Source organism: Equus caballus, chromosome 2 (genome assembly GCF_041296265.1).
Source record: "Equus caballus isolate H_3958 breed thoroughbred chromosome 2, TB-T2T, whole genome shotgun sequence".
NCBI classification, from domain to species: Eukaryota; Metazoa; Chordata; class Mammalia; order Perissodactyla; family Equidae; genus Equus; species Equus caballus.
Genome location: NC_091685.1, coordinates 41,915,103 through 41,938,383, shown reverse-complemented (window position 1 = coordinate 41,938,383; position 23,281 = coordinate 41,915,103). Strand labels below are relative to the sequence as shown.

General features: G+C 52.1%; 1 protein-coding gene and 1 long non-coding RNA gene across 2 annotated transcripts in view; one reads left to right on the top strand and one right to left on the bottom strand.

The window, feature by feature from the left end:
* H6PD (hexose-6-phosphate dehydrogenase/glucose 1-dehydrogenase) overlaps positions 1-23,281 on the top strand; it is a 32,567-nt gene that overhangs the window by 1,099 nt on the left and 8,187 nt on the right. The window contains exons 2-4 of the mRNA XM_023635847.2: positions 8,922-9,558; positions 10,676-10,793; positions 22,727-22,996. Coding sequence (XP_023491615.2) covers positions 8,922-9,558; positions 10,676-10,793; positions 22,727-22,996 — 1,025 coding nt within the window. The remainder of the gene's footprint in view (positions 1-8,921; positions 9,559-10,675; positions 10,794-22,726; positions 22,997-23,281) is intronic.
* Positions 3,114-6,807, bottom strand: LOC138923227 (uncharacterized). Its single transcript, XR_011436559.1, has 3 exons — positions 6,622-6,807; positions 5,666-6,083; positions 3,114-5,194 (listed from the first exon to the last, which is right to left on the bottom strand). It is a non-coding gene; the product is annotated as an uncharacterized lncRNA (long non-coding RNA).

Sequence of the window (23,281 nt, the reverse complement as noted above, 5' to 3'; positions counted from 1 at the left end):
ATCCCTGCAAAGCAGCTCGCTCAAACTTGAATGTTTAGCCGGAAATGAGAACTTGTGGAAAAATCATAAGCCTAAGCTCCTTGTCGACCCCCCATCCCCACGCCAGGCCGTGGCTCCTGAGACCCAGCAAATGAGGCAAAACTGATGAAAGTGGGCGTGTTTTAAATTATGTTCTACGTTCTCTGCAGCCATGGATGGCTGATGGAACTTTTGATCTCATGAGGCTAATCTTTTGGAAAGTTTTAGGAGAGCCTGAGATAAAAATGCTCGGTGTTTGGCCTGAACAGAGCTCATTTTTCAGTGCTTTGTGTAACTTTCTTTGAGGTCCACGATTGCTCAACCAGTAACCGCTCTGGGCAAACATTAACGTTATTTTTATCCAAAGACTGGAGTTCTGCTGAGTGACTCTTCCAGTCAGGTGGCCTTTTAAAAGGGAAACCAAGGGGCACCTTTGGTCCTCTGTGGTCTTGTCGCTTCTCACTTTATTGATGGAATTTGAATGAGGCAAAATGTGGCTGAGTGTCCCGGGCTTCACCATGGGTTGGGCCGGGCCAGACCCTAACCCAGGGGCAGAGCAGGGAGTCTGGTTTTGCTTTTTGCTGCCCTGAGTTGGGAGCCAGGTGACAGTTTGTCCAGGAGAGTTCTCACCTCCATAGCCTCCCAGAGTATTTTCACAGCCATAATCTGTGTTTTTTTTGCCAGACATTAACATGAGGTGGATGACCCCCATTTTACAGCTGGAAAAAGGCCCTGAGCAGTTGAGTGGAAGGCCTAGGCCTACAGAGTTGGGGGTCTCCTCTTTACCCCGTATTCTTTGGGCCACATGATAAACCCCTCTAGGGCTGGGCTGGGGACTCTAACCAACTCAGCGTTATGTCCCTCTGGTTTTTCCTCTATAACTGGAAGGTCTTGAAGCTGTCGATGGAGCTACTCCTTGGCATGTTTTCTGTTGTGGGATGGTTGACTGATTTTGCAGCAGTTCCAAGAAGCTAACAAGAAAAGTCCCTTTATTCATGATGCCATTGGTTTAATGATAGAAGCTCACGCTTCTTGGGTGCTTACTGTATGCCAAAGCATCGTGCCAAGTGCTCTAGATGGATTATCTCATTTTGTGCTTCTTATCAACTTGTTTTTCCGCTCTGTGGTTGAGGTACAGAGAGGTTAAATAGCTTGTGTGAGATCACACAGCTACTAAATGGGAGAGCAAAGATTTGAACTCAAGTTCTCAACTTAAACAGTTCTCCAAGAAACTAGCCACGCTCTCCTCCCCCCACCCCCCGGGCCCTCCAGTTTTAGCAAAGCAACTCAGGCTTAAACGCAGGTCTTCATGACGTCAGAAGGAAGGAGAGTGAATCACTGTTAGGCGAAGTGGACACGTGAGGCCGGGGTCATTCACTGCAGTGAGTGTTCAGGGCAGCTCGACCTCAGGGGGCAGAGCTGCCTGGCAGCTTGGCCAGCTTACGTGAGAGAAATAGCCCATCTGTTTAAACCACTGTGGGTCCACGCCTTTGGAGGAGCAGTCAGTGTCCGCACTTAATACGGTGTTTTAGAGTTTGCCCTATGGGGTTGTCGTCACTCATTTTGCAGGAAGGTGGGAGGTGAGCGTTGGAGCCAGTCTGCCTGTATTCAGATCCCGTCTCCTCTAAGCCGCCTGCCTCTCAGTGAGTTACTTTGCCTCTCTGCACCTTAGTGTCCTCCCTACTCGTTCTAAGATGGGGCTGCTAATAGCACCTGCCTCACAGGTTGTGGCGAGAATTAAATGGCACGGTACGTGTCAAGCTCTTAGCCTCACATTTGGCATGTAGTTAAATACTTTATAAACACTTCTTCTTATTAATGGTGTTGTTGCAAGTAGTAAGCCGCTGCCACTGCGTGCTGTGTCACAGTGCTGAAGTCACCATTAGAGATCTATTCCTTTGTGCTGTCATTCAAATCCGGGTAGCTCATATACGAGTGACAGTGGTCTTGTGCAAATGGGATGTACTTGTTCATTCAGCACATATTTATAGTGCGCCTTCTGTGTACCAGGCCCTATTTTGGATACTGGAGATATGCAGTGAACAAAACACAAAAACCCCTGTCCTTATTGGCACTTAGATTCTAGAGGGGAGAGGCGACAGACTATAAACAAAGTAAATATACTTGTCACATACAGTATATTAGAAAGTGATGTGTGCTATGGAGAGAAGTAAGGCAGGGGATGAAATGGGGGTGGCAGGTTCACAGTTTCACACAGAGTGGGCTGAGAAAGCCTCACTGACAAGGTGACATTTCGGCAAAGAATTGAAGGTAGTGAGGCAGTGAACCATGTGGACATCTGTGGGGTAAAGTAGGTCAGTCAGAGAGAACAGCAAGTACAAAGGCCCTGAGGCAGGAGGATGGGTGGCTGGAACCTAGACAGGGGCAGAGTAGCAGGAGAAGAAATCAAAGAGGTAACAGGCCAGAATGTGTAGACCCTGCAGACCACTGAACAGAGGAACGACTTGACCTGACTGATGCTGTGAAAAGATCCCTGTGACTGCTGTATTCAGGCAGAGACAGAAACGGGAGCCAGTTAGGTGGTTCCTACAGTAACTCCGACAGGGGTGATGGTGGCCAGGACCGAGTGGAGTGGTGGTGGGTGGTGAGAAGCAGTCGTAGTCTAGGTAAATTATGAAGACAGAAACTATAGGATTTGTTGACAGACCGAATGACTCCAAGGTTTCTGGCCTGAGCACCTGGAAGGATAGAGTTCCCATTTACTGAGGATGGGGAAAATCTGCATTTGGAGCAGGTTGGGAGATAAGTCAGTTCAATTTTGAACACAGTAGGTCCTCTATACATCCAGCTAATGATGTCCGAATAACAGTTGATTCTATGAATCTGGAGTTTAGGGGGAGAAAGTCCAGACTGGAAATAAAGACTTAGTGTGTAGGCAGTTGTGTGCTGGTGAATATTTAACAACTAACTTTGCAGGGGGTGGGGAGCATTTGCCAATATCTGAGATAAGTATTCCCATGCTGGCCAGTTCAAAGACACCATTGTAGAGTATCCTCACCTTACGGATACAATAGATGTAAATAAAGTCAAGAGCATACGTAACAGCAAAATGTAGTCAAATCATTAGGCATTGATGAGTTTTGAGGGTTTATTACCTTTGTTTTTAATATAACTTATTTGGTTATAAATTTGTATCATTTGGCTTTTAATAACGGCACTGTTTAACAACTGTCTTGAAAAATTCTGGGAAATTTAGCGGTCCAATCTTGTGCGCAGGTATGAGGTGGCTCCAGCACTCCATTTGGGGCATAGGGACCCAAGACGGGTATCTAAAGAGGTGATGGGAATAAGGATTCTCCAAGATTAGGGAGGAAAAAGGGCGCTAGAGCCTGTGATCTCGCGGCTTTTGTGTCCAGTCTAGCCCTGAGGGGAACGAATGCAGATCACAGTTCTCTGAAGAAGGGTTTGACTTGCTTCTGCGTGGGTGTGTTTGGCACACATGGACCAGAACAAGAAGGAAAGAGTGCAGGAGAGATACTTGAGTTTGTGATTGTAGAAGGGACTGGGCACATCCCCTTGTACTTTAGCTAGAGATGATCTTAGTTTGAACTCTTGTTTTACTCCCACATATTCTTTTAAAAATTCCAAGCTAAGGGCCAGCCCAGTGGCGTAGTGGTTGGGTTCACACACTCTGCTTTCTCAGCCCAGGGTTCATGAGTTCGGATCCTGGGCGCAGACCTATGCACTGCTCATCCAGCCATGCTGCGGTAGAGTCCCACATACAAAATGGAGGAAGATTGACACACATGTTAGCTCAGGGACAGTCTTCCTCAAGAGGAAAGAGGAAGATTGGCAACGGGTGTTAGCTCAGGGACAATCTTCCTCACCAAAAAAAATAAAATAAAGTAAAAAATTCCAAGCTTATGGGCTGTCATTTGAAGAAAATTTCCCTTCTTCCTTCCTGCCTTGCAAATAGAAGGCAGAGGTCAAAGGTGCCGGTGCTGTGTTGGGAAAGAGCCCCAGCCTCTGACGTTCACCTGCCTGCTCCTTTCTCCCACCCTCGTCTGCTGGGAGTCGAGGACCAGAGCTGCTCCTCCAGGCTCACCGGAAGCCACTGTGCCGCCGGCGTGCCAGCACGAGCTAGCTCAGCTAGGACGCCAGGCACGGCTGCATGGGTGCTCCCCACATCTTTCTCTTCCCCTTGGGCAGAAACAGAGACTGGAACCCTGATTCTGACCCAGGCCCTCTGGCTGGCCAGGTCAGTGTTCACAGCTTGGAGGATGTTAGCAGAGCCGCACTTTAACAGGTGAGCCTCCCAGGAGGTCTCTCAGCCTGGAGTTGGGGGCAGTGAAAGGGGCCCTGGATGTGGACACGTGCCCAGCCAGCCCTGACCCTGCGCTGAGCCTGTCGGCTGATCGTCTTTGTGGCTCCCTGGAGGATGCCCCCCAGCGCCTTGTTTTGTAGTCTTGTGTATTTCCAGCAAGTATCTGGATTAAGAATTGTTGTAAATGAGATCCTGTCCTCCACACACTGAAGTTAGAGCATCAGAAAGTTTTACCCTAAGTTCTGGAGGGCGCCCGGTCACGCCCCTTGCTTCATGTTTTCGTCTTCTACCCCTGCCCTGCCGCGTTGGCCGCAGGCTTTGCGCACTTCACTGCCCTTACAGAAAGGCCGCGGGCGTCTCCCTGAGCCAGAGAGGTTGTCTGTCTCCTTTCTCTGGACACTAGGCCTTAGACGCCTTCCCGGGTGAGGGAGCTGAGGCCCAGCGAGGGTGAGCGAGTGTTGGAGGCCGTGCCTGGAGAAGACTGACCACGCGCTGCAGTTCACAGTCTCACACGCTGTCCTTCCGTCCCGGAGCTTCTCAAACTTTTCACGAAGGGTTTTCTTAGTTATTTATTAAAAATAGAAGCGATTTATAGCAGCATCAGCCCTTGGAATGCCACTTCCATGCTTTGGGCTAGCTTCGAGGATGTAATTTTGGAAGAGTTATTTCACAAGCCCATTCTTCTCAGAGCAGAAGGGAGGCGGGTGAAGCGCTTCAGAAAAGCCTCCGAAGCAGGGCCTCGCAGCAGGAGAGCGGTGTAGACCGCGGGAGTGGGGGCGCGGAAGGCTGGAGCCGGCTGGCTAACCTGTGACCTCATCTCTGCTCCAGGGGCCGGCTGGGCCCTGCTCTTGCCTTGGACGCCACTGGGCCTCTCCGGGCCTGGTTGGTTCCCTGTTGGGGCCGTGGGGAGGATAACCATGCAGTCTCCGTGCTCCAGGGCGGGGCGTGAGCGTTAGGTAACTATGGGGTGCTGCCAGGGGTGCTGCCTGCAGGGCCGGCTCGAGCCCCGGAGATCCGGGAACTGTAGTTCCTCCTGCCGCGATGGCGTCATGCCACCCCTGGGGGCCAGGAGCCACTTTACGGTGGGTTAACTTAATTAGCCAACATTCGGATAGGGTTTTTGTCACATGTATCCCCTCAGCTAATCTCGACCCCCCCCCCCGCCCCATTTAGTTTGGTGGTATTAGCCCCGTTTATAGATGAGGAAACGTGCTCCCAAGCTGACTAGGTGGACTTAATTAGGTCATACAGCTGGGAGGTGGCCCTCAGCCCGGGTCCTCTGACCCAAATGCCACGTTCCTCTAAGGAAGCTACAGTGACGGGGGGCTCGAGCTTTGTGACTCGACAGTCGGCTTCACCTACCAGTTTCCTCATCTGTAGATTGGGCATCGTTGCTGAGCCCCCTTCACAAAACTGTTTTGAGGAAAGATTCAGACAGTGCCTGTGAATCCTCTGGACACGCTGACGACTCGGTAAACGCTGGGTGTTTTTATTAGGCTCTCAGTAGTTAGTCTGCTGTTGCAGGGGGATGGGCAGGTCTAGAGCATTCGAGGCTGGTGGGAAATACCCATGTTTTGACCTACCGAGTCAGAAGTTCAGTGCCTGGAGAAGCGGGTAGGAGGCCAGGTGTGTGTATTTTGAAAAACCCTCCAGTTGATCTTGATGCCCCCCTCTGGTGGGAGCCACTGCTCAGTAACCCAGAGTCTGCTCCTCAAACTGTGGCTTTGAATGAGCTGTCAGCACCTCAGGCCCCTACCTCCTGGGCCCTCTGCATTAGAATCTGCATTTTAAAAAGATCCCCAAGAGATTTGTATGCACGTTAAAGTTTGAGAAACACCGTTAAGGTTAAAAAGCATGGTATTAAAGGGGCCGGCCCGGTGGTGGTGAAGCGGTTAAATTCACACGTTCTGCTTCGGTGGCCCAGGGTTCGCTGGTTCAGATCCCGGGTGCGGACATGGCACTGCTTGGCAAGCCATGCTGTGGCAGGCGTCCCACGTATAAAGTAGAGGAGGATGGGCAAGGATGTTAGCTCAGGGCCAGTCTTCCTCAGAAAAAAGAGGAGGATTGGTGGCAGATGTTAACTTAGGGCTAATCTTCCTCAAAAAAAAAAAACAACACAAAAAACACATGGTAATAGAAAGACGAAATGTGCACACACACCACCCACACAGTTTAGGAAAGAGTTGTTGCCTGGTTATGTAGCACCACAGAGTAAGCAACCACGTTACAACAACTGATGTTGCGGATTTGTACTTGTTTAAAGGAATTCTGGGGATGTAAGCAATAGGGGATGTAAGCAATAGGTAAGAGCAGCTAACCTGAGCACTGGGCACCTGGAACAGCACTGGTCAGGGAAGACTGCAGCAGACTTCCGAGTCAGCACGGGGTTAAATAGAGGGCCGGCATCGGAGTTCAGGCCAGGCAGCCATCCATCATGGCTTCCTGCAGTCTTCTGGCTGGGGGTAGAGGTGCGGGCCCTTGGGGCTCCCTCTTCTGCGCCAGGCGCTCTGAGGTTCCTGAGCTCCTCCCCTTGTACCAGGCACGTCCGGAGCCCTGGCCACAGTATCCCGTCAGGAGCTCTGAAATGCAGCTTGCCAGCTGGCGGCTCCTCCTTCTCCAGGCTGTTCTCTGGGCTTCACATTTCTTGCTGCCTCTCTCCCGCACTGACCTTGCAGCTTTTCCTTCCCTCCAGACAGGGGCAGTTGCCACTTGTGAAAGAAATGCTCGGCCAAGGACAGGGATTGGAAAGCAGGAAAAGAAAGTAGAATGGTCCTGTGGTCCATTTGTGGATTTAGGGGGGAGAGCCGATAAAGGGAAAGTGGAAGAAGGCTTGGAGGCCACTCAAGTGGTCCCTTGATCCTCCAGTTAAAGCTCCAATAATGGAAATGTCTGGTGTCCTGTGGCTTCTGGTGCAAACACTGTTGTTGGATCCTCTTCTTGGTTTGGCCAGTAACTGGGGCCATCTTGGGGATGGACCACAAGAGAGATGAGGAAGAGGCAAAGGGAAAGTGGAAGGAGGGGGTCTGATGTCAGAGTTGGGGGGTAGCTCTGGTCCCTCGATGTAGGGGATGATATAGGGATGCAGGAAGGAAACCTGGCCAGGTCTGCAGAGCCTTTTGTAGATTCCTGTTATCTCTTAAATCTCAATTTCCCTATCTGTATAGCAGCCTCATTGTTGAGGATTTTGTTAATTCTTTATGTGGTGGAATGCCTGCCATATAATAGGTGCCAAATCAGTAATCTTAGTTCCTTCTTCATGACTCCCTCCCGTGCCCTAGGCTGGGCCCCACTTCCCCCATCAACTTCTGAGAGCCCCGTCGCTGGCATGATTCCTTTCCTCCTCACTTCCTCTACCTTTCCCTCCAAGCACTGGCCTTGCTGGGACATTGGAGAATGGGAGAGCCGTGGGGTAGGAATTGGCACATCAAGCCCTACAGCCTTGATCAGAGCAGAAGTCCAGAGAAAGCAAATCCTCTGTGCGTTTGTGACAGGTCCGAGGCCTCTCGCCTTTCGAACTGTCAGCTGCTTCAGATTAGGCTGAAAACCAGCCAAGGTGTTCAGCTTCCCTCAGGGAGGCCCAGCATGCAATGGCCACGTGTCAGCCCAGGAGGCAGGGAGCCTGGTACCTGTCCGGCTCCCCCACCTTCTCGCCATGGGACCTTTACCTGCCTGAGTCTCAGCTTTTCTGTCTGCACAAGGGGGACCCTAATAGTACCCACTCCACTGGTTCTTTTCAGGGTTCTTGTCTAGATTCAGTGAGATCTAATGCACAGAAGTACTTAGTTCTGTGTTTGGCACATGCTAGCATTCAGTAGTCATTGCTATTATTAATATCCTGTAATAAGAGCCACCACTTATATAGTGTTTAATAGGTGTTAGGCGCTGTCCTAAGCATGTTATAAATATTAACTCATTTTATCCCTATAACAGCTCTATGATGTAGGTACCACTATTACCTGTGTTTGAGATGAGGAAACGGGGGTACAGAGAGGTTAAATAACTGTCCGAAGTCAAACAGCTAGTAAGGGGTTGAGCTGGGATTCAGACTCAGTCAGTTGGTTCCAGAGTCTGCGTTTTTACTCATTGTGCTGTGGCAGTTATTAGTGGTCATTTTGTGATTGGAGCCCAGTAAACATAAGAAAAGCAAAAAGAGAAGTGAGAGGAGGTGGTCACAGTTCCAGCCATCGTTTAAGGTCCTGCTACCATTTCTGAGCTGCCCCAGTGGTCGAGGCAACCTGTGCCCATGGATGAGACTGGCCTTGCTCGTAAAGTGGACAGCTCCAATCCCATGGCAGTCCCATGGGCCTCCCTGGTGGCTTGTGTCACTTTCCCATGCTCCTGCAGCAAAATGGTCCGTCTCTAGCAAGTGGCCTACCCCATTCCTGGGCATGGGCCCTGTTCACAGGGCAGGCTTCCTACCCACTGGCTTCCTGGCACAGGAGCCAAGCTGTTGAGGGAGGAGGGGGAAGCTGTGGTCCTAGAATGTTTTTCTGAGGAACACTTGGCTGTTTCTTGCCAGGCAGGAAATGTTTGTTGGCCTAGAAATGAGTTTACCCCCCACATCACAGCCACCTGAGCCGTGTCTGATCTTTCCTTCTTCCTTGTCTGTCTTTCCCAGGCACCCAGGCTTTTGGAAGATGCTCACAGTGGCAGTTTTCATGGCCCTTCTGGGCTGCCTGCAGGCCCAGGAGCACCAGGGACATGTCTCCATAATCCTGCTGGGAGCAACTGGGGACCTGGCCAAAAAATACTTATGGCAGGGCCTATTCCAGCTCTACCTGGATGAGGCAGGGAAGGGCCACAGTTTTAGCTTCCATGGGAGTGCTCTGACGACCACCGAGAAGGGCCAAGAGTTCATGGCCAAGGTCCTGGAGTCCCTCTCCTGCCCCAAGGATGTAGCACCCCCTCGCTGTGCTGAGCTCAAGGATCAGTTCCAGCAGCTGAGCCAGTACCGCCACCTAAAGACGAGTGAAGACTATCTGGCTCTGAACAAGGACATTGAGGCACGGGTCCAACGCGAAGGCCTCTGGGAGGCTGGCAGGATCTTCTATTTCTCGGTGCCGCCCTTCGCCTATGCAGACATTGCCCGTAACATCAACAGCAGCTGCCGTCCAGGCCCAGGCGCCTGGCTGCGGGTTGTCCTTGAGAAACCCTTTGGCCATGACCTCCTCTCAGCCCAGCAGCTGGCCACAGAACTTGGGAGCTTTTTCCAAGAAGAGGAGATGTACCGGGTGGACCATTACCTGGGCAAGCAGGTGAGCTTCAGCCAGGAGCCTGCCAGGTTGGAGTGAGCTGGGCACATGTAGACCCCATCAACAGGGCCACACCACTAACCACGGAATTAGGCCTGAAGGCACCGTGAGATCTGAGCTCCCGTGGTGGTCTTGAAGGTGGGCAGGAGGTGAGAGAGCAAAGGAAAAGTGGTGAGCAGCAAGGGCCAGACTGCTTGCCCCTTGTCCCTGTGTCCAGCCGCTTATTCTCTTGTGCATCCCGTCCTCTATGTTTCCAGCCAGGGTCTAGGTCCTGCAGCCTCTGCAGAGGTGGCCCCGAGACTCTAGTATCTGGGCCTGGCTTCCATTTGGGCCTGCTGTGGGAATGCAGTTAACTTCTTATTCCATACCTACCTGCCTTGTTTCAATATCTTTTTCTTCCTGAGTTCTGTTTTGAGCCAGAAGGCTGGTAAGAAGGTCTTAAACCTGAACAGGGACCCTAAGTCCATGCTTCTTAGTCAGGCCCTGTGACAGAGGATGGGGCCGACCTCCTGGGGGATGCAGGTCAGCTGGCCACTTCACTCTGAACGTGCCCTCTAAGCCCCTCAGGACATCTGTTTCCAGAAACCCCAGCAAGAAGGTGCACCTGTATTCTTGGGCCCCACCATGCTGGTGAGCCAGGGCCACGTGGGTGGGCAGCACCTAACCATTTGGGACAGAGGCGTTGCTTTCCATCCAGCCCCATGTGGAGTTGTAGTATTCCCAGAGAGTGGTCCTTAGACCAGTGCCTGTCCTGGGAAGGTTTTTCCCTTGTTTATGGGAAATGAGAAGAAAATGCTGAATGTATTCCATTTGAAGCTTTTCTTGCTCTATTTTTGGTGTTAAAATGTCTTTCTCTTATTAAAAGTCGATGGTAATAGAAGAGAAATAATCTTAACTATTTTCTTTCTTGGCAAAATAAAAAGCCGTAACCCTGTGGAGGTCACTTAAAAGTTCCTGGAGTCCTCACTGGGCTGTGAAGCTCTGGAGTCAGGGACCGTTGTTCCAGAGAGCGTCTTCTCTGAGCAGGGAGTAGAGAGGTTTGGGGCCCTTCCTGGGAGTCAAGATTCCTTCTTCATCCTGAGAAGAGCCTTGCAGCACAACCAGTCTCCTTTCCTGGCAGGCCGTGGCTCAGATCCTGCCTTTCCGAGACCAGAACCGCAAGTTCTTGGATGGCCTGTGGAACCGGCACTACGTGGAGCGGGTGGAGATCATCATGAAAGAGACGGTGGATGCAGAAGGTGCGTGAGTGGTCCTGCGCTCCGAGGCTCCTCAGCTCCCTCCCACCCCCCGCGCCGTGTCTGGTGAGGTGTTGGGCCCCGCAGGGCTGGAGGATCAGCCCGGCCTCTGCGCCTTGGCCAGTGCTTCCCAGAGGGGAGTTTTTGCAGGTGTCTTTCTCTAGGGCCTGCTGTGTGCAGCTCTGGACCGTGCTAAACTCCAGGGTGCCTGCAGGCACACCCGAAATAGTCACTGCTGCCCTTGGGGGAAACAGGCGGTCCAGGTACGTAAATGTGCCCCAGACGCTGGAACAACTGGCAAGCAGTGAACGCCGGAGGTTAACCTGGGTTTCACCAAGTCAGTGTGGTGGAGACCGTCAGAGTGGCCTGAGGGCTCCTCAGACTTTCCTGCTTGCACAGGCGGCACCCTCTGCCTCGAATGCTTCTCCTCGTCTCCTCCTCACTTTCCGATCCCTCTCGTTCATTAGTTCTCAGCTCAGTGGTCACTTTCTCCGGGAGCCTCTGCTGGCCGTCCTGACAAGGTCCACTCCCGTGACGCTATCAGAGCGCCCCATGCCGCCCTTTGTTGCCCCTCCTCACTCTTCTCTTCATCTTATCCCTGCCCAGTCTGTCTCTCCCACCAGACTGTAGGTTCCAGGCCACTTGTGCTCTGGCACCTGGCACACACCTTGGAAGTGCTGAATAAATTCCAACTGAATGAGCAGTGTTGGCCTGGGAGTCAGGACACCTGAGTGGTAGGCCCCATCTCTGCCTACACCTGGGTGACCTCAGCACGCCACTTCCGTCGTCTGTGAGATGAGCAGGTTGTGTAGATGAGAACAGCTAAGGTCCCTTTGAACTCTGGTATTCTGTGATTTCATCAAATTTTTTGAGCATTGTCTGTGTATGTTCAAAGCATCGGTTCTTACCCAAAATAATAAAAGCTGATTCTTACTGTGTCCTAATAGCTGTATGAGATGGTTGCTATTATTAGCCTCCACTTACAGATAAGGTTTGATGATATGCCCAAGGTCACATGGCAGGAAGTGGTGGGGCCGGGTCCTGGGGGAAGGCTGTCTGGCTGCAGCACCAGGCTCTGCACCACTTCCTCCAGGTCATTCCTGTCACTGCCCTCTGCAGCCAGGGCAGGAGTGCCAAGGCCACTGTCCCGACACCACAGTGTGTGCCTGGGTGGAGGAGGGCCCCCACTCCTCTGGCCTCCGTTGGGGGCCAGGAGGTCTGTCTGTTTCCCTTTGCCTTTTCCTCTTTTTCTTTCTCTTTTGCTTGGTTACTCTCTTTAGCTTTCTCTCCTTTCCTCTTTGAATGTGTGTTTAGTGCTGGAAGCTCTGTGCCAGGGCTGTGGGGATATAGAGAGGCATGACACCCAGCCTCTGTCCCCTGGTGCCTTGCAGATTCATTGGGGGAGATAATGGGACAAACTCCAGAATGAATGATGCAGGCAGGTGCTGCTGTGGGAGGCAGGGGAGGGGAGGAATGGTGGGCTGGGTGATCAGGCAGGACCTCATGAGCCAGACCTCAGAGGGCCTTGCTGTCCTTGGGAAGAGTGGGTGACTCTAGTCTGGAACTCTTGGCAGAAAAGAGGTCCTCTCCCCACTGCAGGGAGCCTTTGTGGCCTTGGGCACGCTCCCGAGCCTTCCACGTCTCCCATCCGCAGCGAGGGCTCAGACCTGGGTTTCCTCCTTGTGCCTGTGTGTGCCTGACGTCCTGGCGGCAGTGCTGGGCCTTGCCCTTCGTCTACAGAGAGATGAACTTCAGCTCTGGTGCTGAGCGAGCATGGGGCGGAAGGGGAGGGTGCCACTGCCACCCCTGCTGCGGGCTAGGGTAGGAGCCAGCACCTCGGCTGCCTGGGCTTGGCCCAGTCACTGGCAGGGCCGGGACCCCAGGGCTCCTCTCCTCCCCCATTTTGGGCAGCTCCATTCTGTGCCCCCCCCTGGGTTGGGGAAGAGCTGTGATGTTACCAGTGGGCACTGTTGCGTCGTATTTCTTGCAACCCTCCCACCCCATTTCCTTCTTGCTATCTGATGCTATTTGTGGGTTTGTTTGCAGGATCCCTATGGAGCCAGGGCTAGGCCAACTGCAGGCCTGCTTATCCTAGCAAAGGGGCTTTTGGATTTGGGAGAAAGGAAAACAGAAGGCAAGACCAAAAGGCGGGCAGAGGCCTGGGCAGGTCTGTTTGCCAAGGCAAGCCTGAGGCAGGGAGACCCTTGGGTTTGGACAGCAACTGATGGATGGCCCAGGTCCAGAAGGGAGGGCACCAGGGCTCTGCCTTCAGGGCTGCTGTGTGGGACCAAAGCTCAGGCCCAGTGGCATGTGCGGTGTGGGTCCTGAGGGGAGAGTCTCACAGCTGCGAAGCCCCAGAGCGCAGTACTTTCTCACTCCGCTGGGGGCAAATGAGTGAGCTGGGCACAGGGAGACGGGGCCACGCCACTAACTGTGGAATTAGGCCTGAAGGCATTGTGAAATCTGAGCTCCCATGGTCTTCTTGAAGGTGGGCAGGAGGTGAGAGGGTGAAGGAAAAGTGTCAGCAGCTCTCCCTTCAGCCCAGAGGCAAAGGGAGACACAGAGCAGGGCAGGCCGCCAGGGACCCGCCAGCCCTGAGGGGCTTGCAGCCAGTGTGAGTGTGGCCAGAGGGGCCAGCAGGACTGCAGCTGTCCTGGGGTTGGATCTCCCTGGTCGGGCTGTTCACCTGCCAGTTGTGTACACAGTGTTTGACAGGGGATGACTTCCTGCTACTGTGCACATCACCACAGCAAGCGGGGCCTCTGGACCGGGGTCTGTTAGCAGAAGAGTAGGTTCTCTCTCTTTCCTGGGCCTTGGGGACCCAGAAGGACAAGCATTCTCTGTATCTTGAGATGGCCTGGTGTAGCTCTGGTGGCCCGAGCACTGATCCTCACTGTCCTCTCCGAGTCCTGATTTGGAGCCTATCCCTCAGGGGCCCCTTATAGACTCTAGTTCAGATTGGAGAAAAAGGATAGCACTGTGGACCCTGCAGCCACCCCACTATGGCCAGTAAGCCCTGTGCTGAGCACATCAGGGCCTCGGCTGTGCCTTCTCCTGGAGTTGGGGTCACAGTGCCTTGCTGTGGTTTGGTGAGCTTAGTAAACACCCTGCTGCAGTGGGACCGAGCATGGTCAGGAAGTGTCCGAGGAAGGATTCAGAGCCCAGCAGTCTGACCTTTAAGCAGAAAGACAGTGTGGCTGGCATTCTCCCTCCACCTCGTCCCCCATCCCTTCCAGGTCCTGCCCCTGCCAACTCCTATGTAGTGGGCACAGAGGGACTCAGCTCCTGGTGGCAACCTGGACTGCACCCTGAGTGCTGGAAAGGGAAGGGGCTGCAAGCCAGGCCTGCGAAATGGAGCTTCCTTCTTCTGAGCTGCTGCAGGCCCTGGAAAAGGGACTTCTGAGCTGCAAGGTCATTTGTCTGTCTCCCCCACCCCCACTCACACACATCCCAGTGGGTGGAGGCCGGCTTCCCCGGCTCCCTCCCTCTACGGCTGGGTGAGTGGTTTTTTCTCCTTTTCTGCTGCAGCCTCTGGCCCAGCGGAGTTTGCTGCAGAGTCAAGGCTGCTGCATAGGCAAGAGGGGGAGAGAGAGAGACAGACAGACAGAAGGGCGGAGGGAAGGAAGAGGCAACCTCCTGCAGCCCCAGTACCCAGCTCCCTCTCAGTCTCACCTGGGGTGCTTCTCTGGGGAGTCCCTGTGCAGTGAGCCCTAAGAGTCACAGAACCCGGGTACCCAGGCCGGGGTCTCCTGAAGCGGCACCGGGGGCCATACGAGGAGTGACCTTGGCTGGGCCACTTACCCCCTGTGTGGAGATGACCCCTGCTGGCCCTCATCATAGCCATTGGGAAAGGCTCTGCTGAAAGGGGGGCGGTGTGGTTAATGGACTAAGGCTCACTGTCCAGGTTGGGCTGCCCCTTCTCTTGGGAGTGCTGGAGTGTGATCCAAGGTCTGTGGCACCTCAGAACCCAAGCTTCTAACCATCGCACCGACAGCTTCACAGTCTGTCCAGGCCCTCAGCGGTGGCCTTCTTGCCAGGATGTGCTCGGGGCCGTCTCTCTGCTGCCCTAGTTTCCCCTCTGGGTAGAAGGTGTTTTTTTTGGCAGGAGGAAGAAAGGAGACTTCCTGAGGACAGTGTAGCTGTCTCTGCTTGGGAGGGTCCCTGTTCCAACGTTGGGGAAAGGAGCATGATGCATGTTGACCTCTGAGGGTTGGAGTGACTGTTCAGTGCCTCTCACCAAGGGACCAAGGCAGCCAGGGTCCTCCAGATACACAGCAGCTGTCCTGCCTTCCAGCCTGGTGTGCCAGAAGGGCTAGGAGCTCACTCAGCAGGGCCGGCTCCCCTTCCCACGTCGGCAGGGCTGTCTGCAAGGTGAGCTCAGGGCAGCTGCCAGGCCTCCTGACCAGAGAGAGCGCCAGCCGGCCAGCCAGCCAGCCGAGTGCTCTCTCCTTGGCCCTCCTCCCTTTTTATTTTTAGTGATCCCAGGAGGTACTGGTGGGGATACAGCTAGGCTTCAGTTTTTTTGTTTTTAAATCTCGTGTTCTTGTGGGGAAAATCCAGATCTCCCACAACGTGGAGGCAAGAGAGGGGGGTTTCTGGTCCCAGTTCTGAAGGCTGCGGTCTTCAACACAGTCTCTGTAGAATGATGATGACCCCTGCCGCCTCTTTCAGGCTTGTTTTAAGATTAAATCAGATAGTGTCCACAGAAATACTTTGCAAATGGAAATGCTGTTCTCCTTCCAAGTTGGCAAGGACAGGAAGTGGCAGTGTCCTCAGCCCCTGGACTCCACGTGACCTACATGTGACTTGTGTTGGGTCATAAAAGCCCCGCAATTGGTTTGTACATACTCTTTTATGTCCATTCTTCACCTAATATTATCTCTCTCTCTCTCTCACTTATATACGTATTTAAATTTCCATGTATTGACAATCTGCATGATACATACCTTTTAGTAGCTCTATGTTTCTGTTCAATTCTGTTTATGCCACAGAATATGAATTATTCTATTATTAGGCATTTTGGTTGTTTCCAGTTTTTGCTGTTTTCAATAGCACTTTGCAAGCTTTAAAAAAAATTAAGAGGGGCCAGCTTGGTGGCGCAAGGGTTAAGTTCCCATGTTCCACTTCGGCAGCCCAAGGTTCACATCCTGGGTGCGGACCTAAGCACCGCTTGTCAAGCCATGCTGTGGTAGGCGTCCCACGTATAAAGTGGAGGAAGATGGGCACGGATGTTAGCTCAGGGCCAGTCTTCCTCAGAAAAAAGAGGAGGATTGGTGGCAGATGTTAGCTCAGGGCTAATCTTCCTCAAAAAAAAAAAAATTAAGATAGAATTCACATACCATAAGATTTACCCTTTTAAAGTGTATAATTCAGTAGTTTTTAATATATTCACAGAGTTGTGCAACCACTGTCTAATTCTAGAGTATTTATGAGCGTTTAAAAAAATATTTTTCCTTTAAGTATACTTCTGAAGTGGAATTACTAGGCCAAAGGGTAAAAACTACTTTGTAGCTCATTTATAGTTGTTACGTCTAATCAGACTGTTTTCCGGGAACTTTCCAGCAACAGCAGCATCTGTGCCTAGCAGCGTTCCTGCAGCCTGCCCGCGTCGGGTGCTGCTGTCTCCCTTCTTCCAGCCAGTCTGGTAGGTTTTTACGGCTCTTTCCAGGCACGTGGGTCACAGCCGAGGGGCAGCACGACCGAGGGGCAAGGCGGTAGATCTCTCCTGCTCTGATCTTGTGATCTTGGACGAGCTCTGCACCCAAACAGTTTGGAGGCCAAATTTATGGGGTCTTTCTTCCAGTTGTCCAACCTAGTCGTGCTTTTTTTAATCCTTGTTCATATGTCAGTGGGTTTTTAGCCCTCAACTTTCAACCTAGGAGAGGATACTGAGTCAATATAGATCATTTTCGGGAAAAATCAGTCCGCAATAAGTGGTGGTAACCAGAAAAAATCAAGTTTTTGGGTGTCATCAGGAGGCCTGGCCCCCAGCTTCCTGTCCTTATGGTTAGGCACACGACCTCTTCCCCAGGTGCCAGGCCTGGTCACTGCATGTTAACTCTGTGAAGACAGAGCTCACCAGGAAAGGCTCAAAGTCCACAGTCCGTGGGCTGTGCTGGACAGGGAGCACCCCCTGAAGCCTGAAATTGAGGAATAAAGGAAGCTCTCTTTACACAGCGGCTAGTAAACCTGTGAAAAGCATCCTCCCCACAGATTGAGAGAGGATAAAAATAGGAGCAGGGCCACTTAGGGATTTGCTGAACTAATGAATAGTAAGCAGACAGCAGGGCTTTTAAGGACTCCGCTGCGTTCTCGCCATCAAAAATTCATCTGTTCTCAAAGCTTTAACTAGCCTCTTTATACTCTTAAACCTACTGTAATTCATTGGTTCTAAGACAGACATTTTCTTCATATTTGAATGTCTCCGAAGTTGGGTTTACCATTGGTAGGGTGACATAGTTGAATTGGCAGCCGTTTCTTTCTTAGTGGTTATAAAATAATGATGTTTTCACCATCGTTGGCATTTTCAACTTGATGAAATCCAGTACATCTCCAGCAGTCACTGTCTTTCCAAGCCCTAATCTTATACCTCCAGCTCCTTTTAGATATTTTCGCTGGATGTCACATCACCACTTCAGACAGCTGATTTAGAACTTAAGCCATCATTGCATTTTTTTCATGAACTACCAACTGCTTTTTCTAACTTCTTTGTTTCCAGATGGTGACTCTTTTCTGAGTTGCCTGACTGGTAGCCCCCGCTTTTGCAGCCCCTGTAGTAATAAAACTACTGGCCAATATTTATCAGTGCTTCCTCAGCTAGGCAGTGTTCCAAGCCCCGTGTGTGTGTTAACTCACTGATCCTCGCAGCAGCCCCACCAGGGAGGGGCCGTGACTGTTCCTCCTTCGTATGTGAGATAGAGCCACTCACCCGGGGTCAGGGGGCTGACAAGTGGCAGAGTGGGTACTTGAACCCACGCAGCCTGGCTCCTGAGACCACCCTCCAGATCCCGACTCTGAACTGCCTTTGAAGAATCCAGCCAGTCACCACGCATTGTTCACTCATCCGCTGAGTAAGCTCTGTGCTTTCTCTGTCACTTCCTTTGATTGCAGCAAATGCTGCCTCGTTGATCTCATTACCACCCGTCCCCTCTCTGTCAGTTCCTCTTGCAGATTGTAGACAGCTTAATCTTCCCCCAGCGCCTCTTTCATGGTTCCACTTCCCTGCTCTAACACTTTTTTAAAAAACCGTTTTCTTGAGACATAATTCACATATCACACAATTCAAAGCATACAATTCAATGGACTTTAGTATATTCACCGAGTTGTGCATTCATCACCACGATCAATTTTAGGACATTTTCATCATCCCCAGAAGAAGCCCTGTACCCCTTAGCTGCCATCCTCATCCGCATTCCCCACAGACCTCTGCAACCGCTAATCTACTTTCTGTCTGTGGATTTGCCTGTTCTGAACATTTTATGTAAAGGGCATCGTACGACATATGGCCTTGTGTGTTTGGCTTGTCTCACTTAGCATAATGTTTTCAAACTTTATCCATGTCAAAGCATGTGTTGATACTTCGTCTCCTTTTACTGCTGAGTAATCTTCTCTTGTGTGGATGTTTATTTATCATCAGTTGATGGTCATTCGGGCTGTTTCTACTTTTTGATTATTGTGAATAATGCTGCTATGCACATTCATGTCAAGTTTTTCTGTGGGCGTAGGTTTTCATTTCTCTTGGGTATGTGCCTAGGAGTGGCATTGCTGGATCATACGGTAACTCTGTTTAACTGGTTGAGGTCAGGAACTTTTAACAGCGCCTCAGTTTCCAAGGCCCTCTGCATCTGCCGTCCGTTTCTGCTGTTTGGAATCGCACGCTGGCTGCTCCTGCCAGGCCAGGTTTACCATTGTCATCTGAGCTGTGTGTTGGGGCCTCTGCCCTCTGGCTTATGCTGTTCATCCCGACTAGGATGTGGCCCAGGGGCAGAGTCAGCCCACACGGATATTTCTTTGAGACACACAACATTTTCTGAAATCTGAATTATTTGTATACATTTAAAAATCGTGAGATTATACTTAATGATCCAAATTTTTATGTTCTCCTAAAAAATTGGAAGAGTTAGTTACTCTGGGCCCACACGCCTACGAGGCCACACCTGACTACAGACTACAGGTGCCATAGCGTTTAAACTTACTGAGGGACTCAAGCCCTGCCCATCCTCCTCCCACTTCTGGCCCACTAGGCCTTGGGGTCCCTGACCTTTGACCTAGATTCCTCCTCCTAAAGCCTGGCTCAGCTTGCTTCTTCCATTATTATGCACCACTTCTGAAAGCCGCTGATGCTTATGCCACTCAGCTCTGCACACACCCGAGTTTAGTGTTCAGTTTTAGGGTTGTTTAAATGGGAGTTGTAAGAAGTTAAAAGGGAAGTGTTTTGGTGGTAAGAATTGTAGGCTCTGAGGCCAACTGCTTGGGTTAGAAACTCATTTTTACCCCTTTACCAGCTGTGTGACCTTTGGCAAGTTACCTAACTTCTCTGAACCTCAGTTTCCTTATATTTTAAAATGGGGTAACAGTAGGACTTCCTTGTATATCGTTATTGTGAGGAGTAAATGGACTGATATACATACATTGTTATTGTTATCTTTTTCTTGATGTCTTCTCAACAGTATTTTAAGAACTTTGAAGACCAGAACCCTGTGGGGCTAGGGGAGCTAAGCCATTGTTTTCTCAATGGGGGCACTTTTGGCATTTTGGCTGCACAGTTGGGCTGGGCTGTCCTGCGCTTTCAGGGTTTAGCATCCCTGGCTGGAGCTGCACCCTCGAGCTCTGGTTGAGAACAAAAGAGTCAGACTTGTTCCACTGAGGACAAGGGTATCTTCCTGCGAGCAGGCCCCAGCTTCATTCTTGCCCCACAACCCTAGTGCCACCATCAGGCGTGGCATGTTGGGCTGAATTCAGGGCAGGGGGTTCCGCCAGTCACGGCCTGGGTCCTGCTCGCCGTCCAGCTGGCCGGAGTGAGCACTGCAGCCCAGTCAGGGCAGGTGGCTCAGGACTGGGGCTGAGGACCCAGAGTGGCCGCTGTAAAGGATTATGCTGGGCCAAGCATGGCTGAACGAGGAGCCGCTTGTTTCTGTTTGTTTGAATTAAATGTTGACTAGATAAAAAAGAATTCTTACAAAATACATGTAAAATATACAGAACTATGATATAACAAATACCAGTGTACCTACCAACCCGTTCTTGAAGAAGAGCCGTGCTGTCTCCTTGTGTCCCTCCCCAAGTTCTGTCCTGTCTCCTCTCCTTCGCTGCTCCAGGTTTTGGGCCGGTTACTCCACTGCTTTTCCTTAGTGTTTCTGTGGCCGTCGATTCCTTGAACAACCTGTCGTTTAATTTTGAAGAGGACTCATTACTGCGTGTGTCGCGGGGGGGGAGGGGGGGGAGGGGGGCCGTCTTTTTGTCCCTTTATCCTACTTGCAGGATAATCTCTTTAGATTTGTCTTCTGATAACTGACTCTTTTCAACTGTTTCTAATCCATAAAACCCATCCATTGACTTGCTAATTCCCAGTTGTATTTTTCATTTATCGAAGTTTTGTTTATTCTGGCCATTTTATATACTATTTCTAAAGTTAATTTTTATTTCATCAAAGCCACCATGTTTGTTTTTCTCGACAGTGTGTGTTGGAGATTGATCCGTGACGGTGCGTGCGTGTGTGTCTTCTCTGCGGTTCAGGGTTCCGCGGCGTGCCTGGCGCTGCATCAGGTGCTGGGCATGCAGCAGCGAGCAGACAAGTGTGGCTTCCACTCTGATGGAGCTTCAGGTGTAGCAGGGGAGAGAGATAATGGGCACTGAGTTAGTCAGGTGGGCTTACAGAAGACGGGGCCCCCGGGAGGGGAGGCCGAGAGGTCAGTAAAATCTCCTGGAAACTGAGACCTGAAGGACGGGGAGGAATTGGCTGAGTGAGAACCAATCCCGTGTTGTAGATAATGCACGTAAAGCCTTGGAGGGGTGATTGCTCCTCCTGTCCTGACCTCAGGCTTCCTGTGTACGTAAGGCTGTGAACTGGCCCGGGTGTTGGCAAGTCAGCAGAATATGAACCCCATCGTGTGTGGTGTCGTACATTTGAACCCAAGCTTTAAGACTGTTGAGTTGTGTGTATTCAAGTCACTGATGATCAGAGCTCACACTCAGCTCTGGAGGAGGGAGTAGAGTGTGTGTGTGGTCAACCAGCTCTTGACCCTGCAGGTACTAGCTGTCGGCCTCTGACTCTCCCCTCCTGTGTAGGGCGGATAATCATGGTGGCCGCCGTGCAGGACCTGGGAGTGTGAGCGGGGATAATCTTGGTTCCCGCACAGCATGTGACTAGGTTCCTGTGCATGTGAATAGGAGGGCACGTGGAACGTCTCAGCCCCGTGCCAGCCGGCAGTGGTATCGTGCTGTCATCGCCGCGTTCTGTGACTGTGTTCTGTACGTTATTCTCTTTTACCATCACATAACGCTGTCCACCTGCCAGCCTGACGTCTCCACCTGGATGTCTTAAGATTAAACACACCTAAAGTGGAACTCCTGGTTCCCCCTCCATCCAACGGTTCCTGTCGCAGTCTCCCGATCTCGGTAAATGCCACCACTGCCCGTCCTTTGCTTAGGCCCCAATTCAAGGAGTTATCTTTGGTTGTGCTTTTTGTTCTTGCTTACCCCCATCCGTCAGCAGGTATGGTCAGTTCTGACTCCAGAATGAATCGTCCATTCCCTCCGGCTCCTTTACTGCCCCTTGGTCCAGGCCCCACCGTCTCTCCTTGTGCGACTGTAGAGTCTCCTCTTTGGCCTCCTTGCTTCCTCAGCTGTTCTCCCCACGGCGGGCCGGGGATCTGTTCTGAATGTGCATCCAGTCTTGTCTTTTCCTGCTTCAGACCCTCCAGTGGCTTCCCCTGAACTTAGAAACAAGTCCGGCGTCCTCACCTGGTGCCAGGAGTCCTGCCCTCCCGTTTCCTCCCTCCTGCTCACCTGGTGCCAGGAGTCCTGCCCTCCCGTTTCCTCCCTCCTGCTCACCTGGTGCCAGGAGTCCTGCCCTCCCGTCTCCTCCCTCCTGCTCACCTGGTGCCAGGAGTCCTGCCCTCCCGTCTCCTCCCTCCTGCTCACCTGGTGCCAGGAGTCCTGCCATCCCGTCTCCTCCCTCCTCTCACCTTCATCTAGACCCTAGCAGCCCAGCTCTTTCCTGCCTCAGGGCTTCTGCACTGAAGGTCCCTCCATCCGCAGTGCTCTCTCCCCGGGTGTTTGCAGGGCTGACTCCTCAGATCTCAGAAGGGCCTTCCCATTACCCGCTGTCTCAGTCTCTGTCTATAGTTTCTGTATTGACTGACTGTTTTCTCCCTCCCATCTTCCCTGAGGGCGAGGACCTGTCTGACTCCTCGGCACCTGCACGTTGTGTTGCCCATGTGTGCACTTGTTAGCTCCATTTAAGGGCAGGATGCAGAAACAGAGACTCAGAAGTCAGGTAACACCCAGGGTCACACACTAGTAAGCGGCAGTCAGACCCCAGAGCCAGACCCTCACCACGATGCTGCAGTCCCTGCAGCATCACACCTGCTGGCCGAGGCCCAGGGAGGGGCAGGGCCAGAGTCCAGCTGAATATCTGTAAATGCAGTCTGGCCTTTGCTGGGACTGGGACCTTCCCCACACAGATTCCTGGAGAGGCCCAAGGAGTTTGACACTTTCTCTTGGAATGGTTCTCATTGAAGGGAGGTGTCTCAAAGACACACTCCTTCCTTCTCTTGTTGAGGTTTGCTGTGGCGTAAACTGTTTTTATAGGCTCTCTGGACTGGGGAATGAGATGCCAGGACCAGAGGTGCAGGGTGGGAGTCTTGGTGTCCATCGGGGAAGTGGGACATGTTGCCAATTCTTCACAACCTCTCCCTCCCTCTCTTCTCACTCAGGTCGCACTAGCTTCTACGAGAAGTACGGCGTCATTCGCGACGTCCTCCAGAACCACCTGACGGAGATCCTCACCCTCGTGGCCATGGAGCTGCCCCACAACGTCAGCAGCTGGGAGGCTGTGCTGCAGCACAAGCTTCAGGCCTTCCAAGCCCTGCGGGGCCTGCAGAAGGGCAGCGCTGTCTTGGGCCAGTACCAGGCTTACAGCGAGCAGGTGCGCAGAGAGCTGCAGAAGCCAGACAGCTTCCATAGCCTGACGCCAACCTTCGCAGGTGGGCTCTGGAGCCAGGCCCCAGCTGCGGGGCTGCCCCCTGTCCAGCAGCTGCTTTCCAAACTCACACACCCTTTGGTTTGGATTGGAAGGGACCTGAGGTGGGATTTTCACAAGAGTGCTCAGTGGCAAGGGAGAAATTGCCCTGCCTCTCTGGCCTTCCACCAGCTTAAAGTGCAGGTCACCTGCTGGCTTCCTCTGGGTGAAGGACACCCCAGTGGCGGTCGCAGTTTATTCCACATCCACAGATACTTCCAGGGCTTTCTGAGCTGGGCTCAGACCTGGT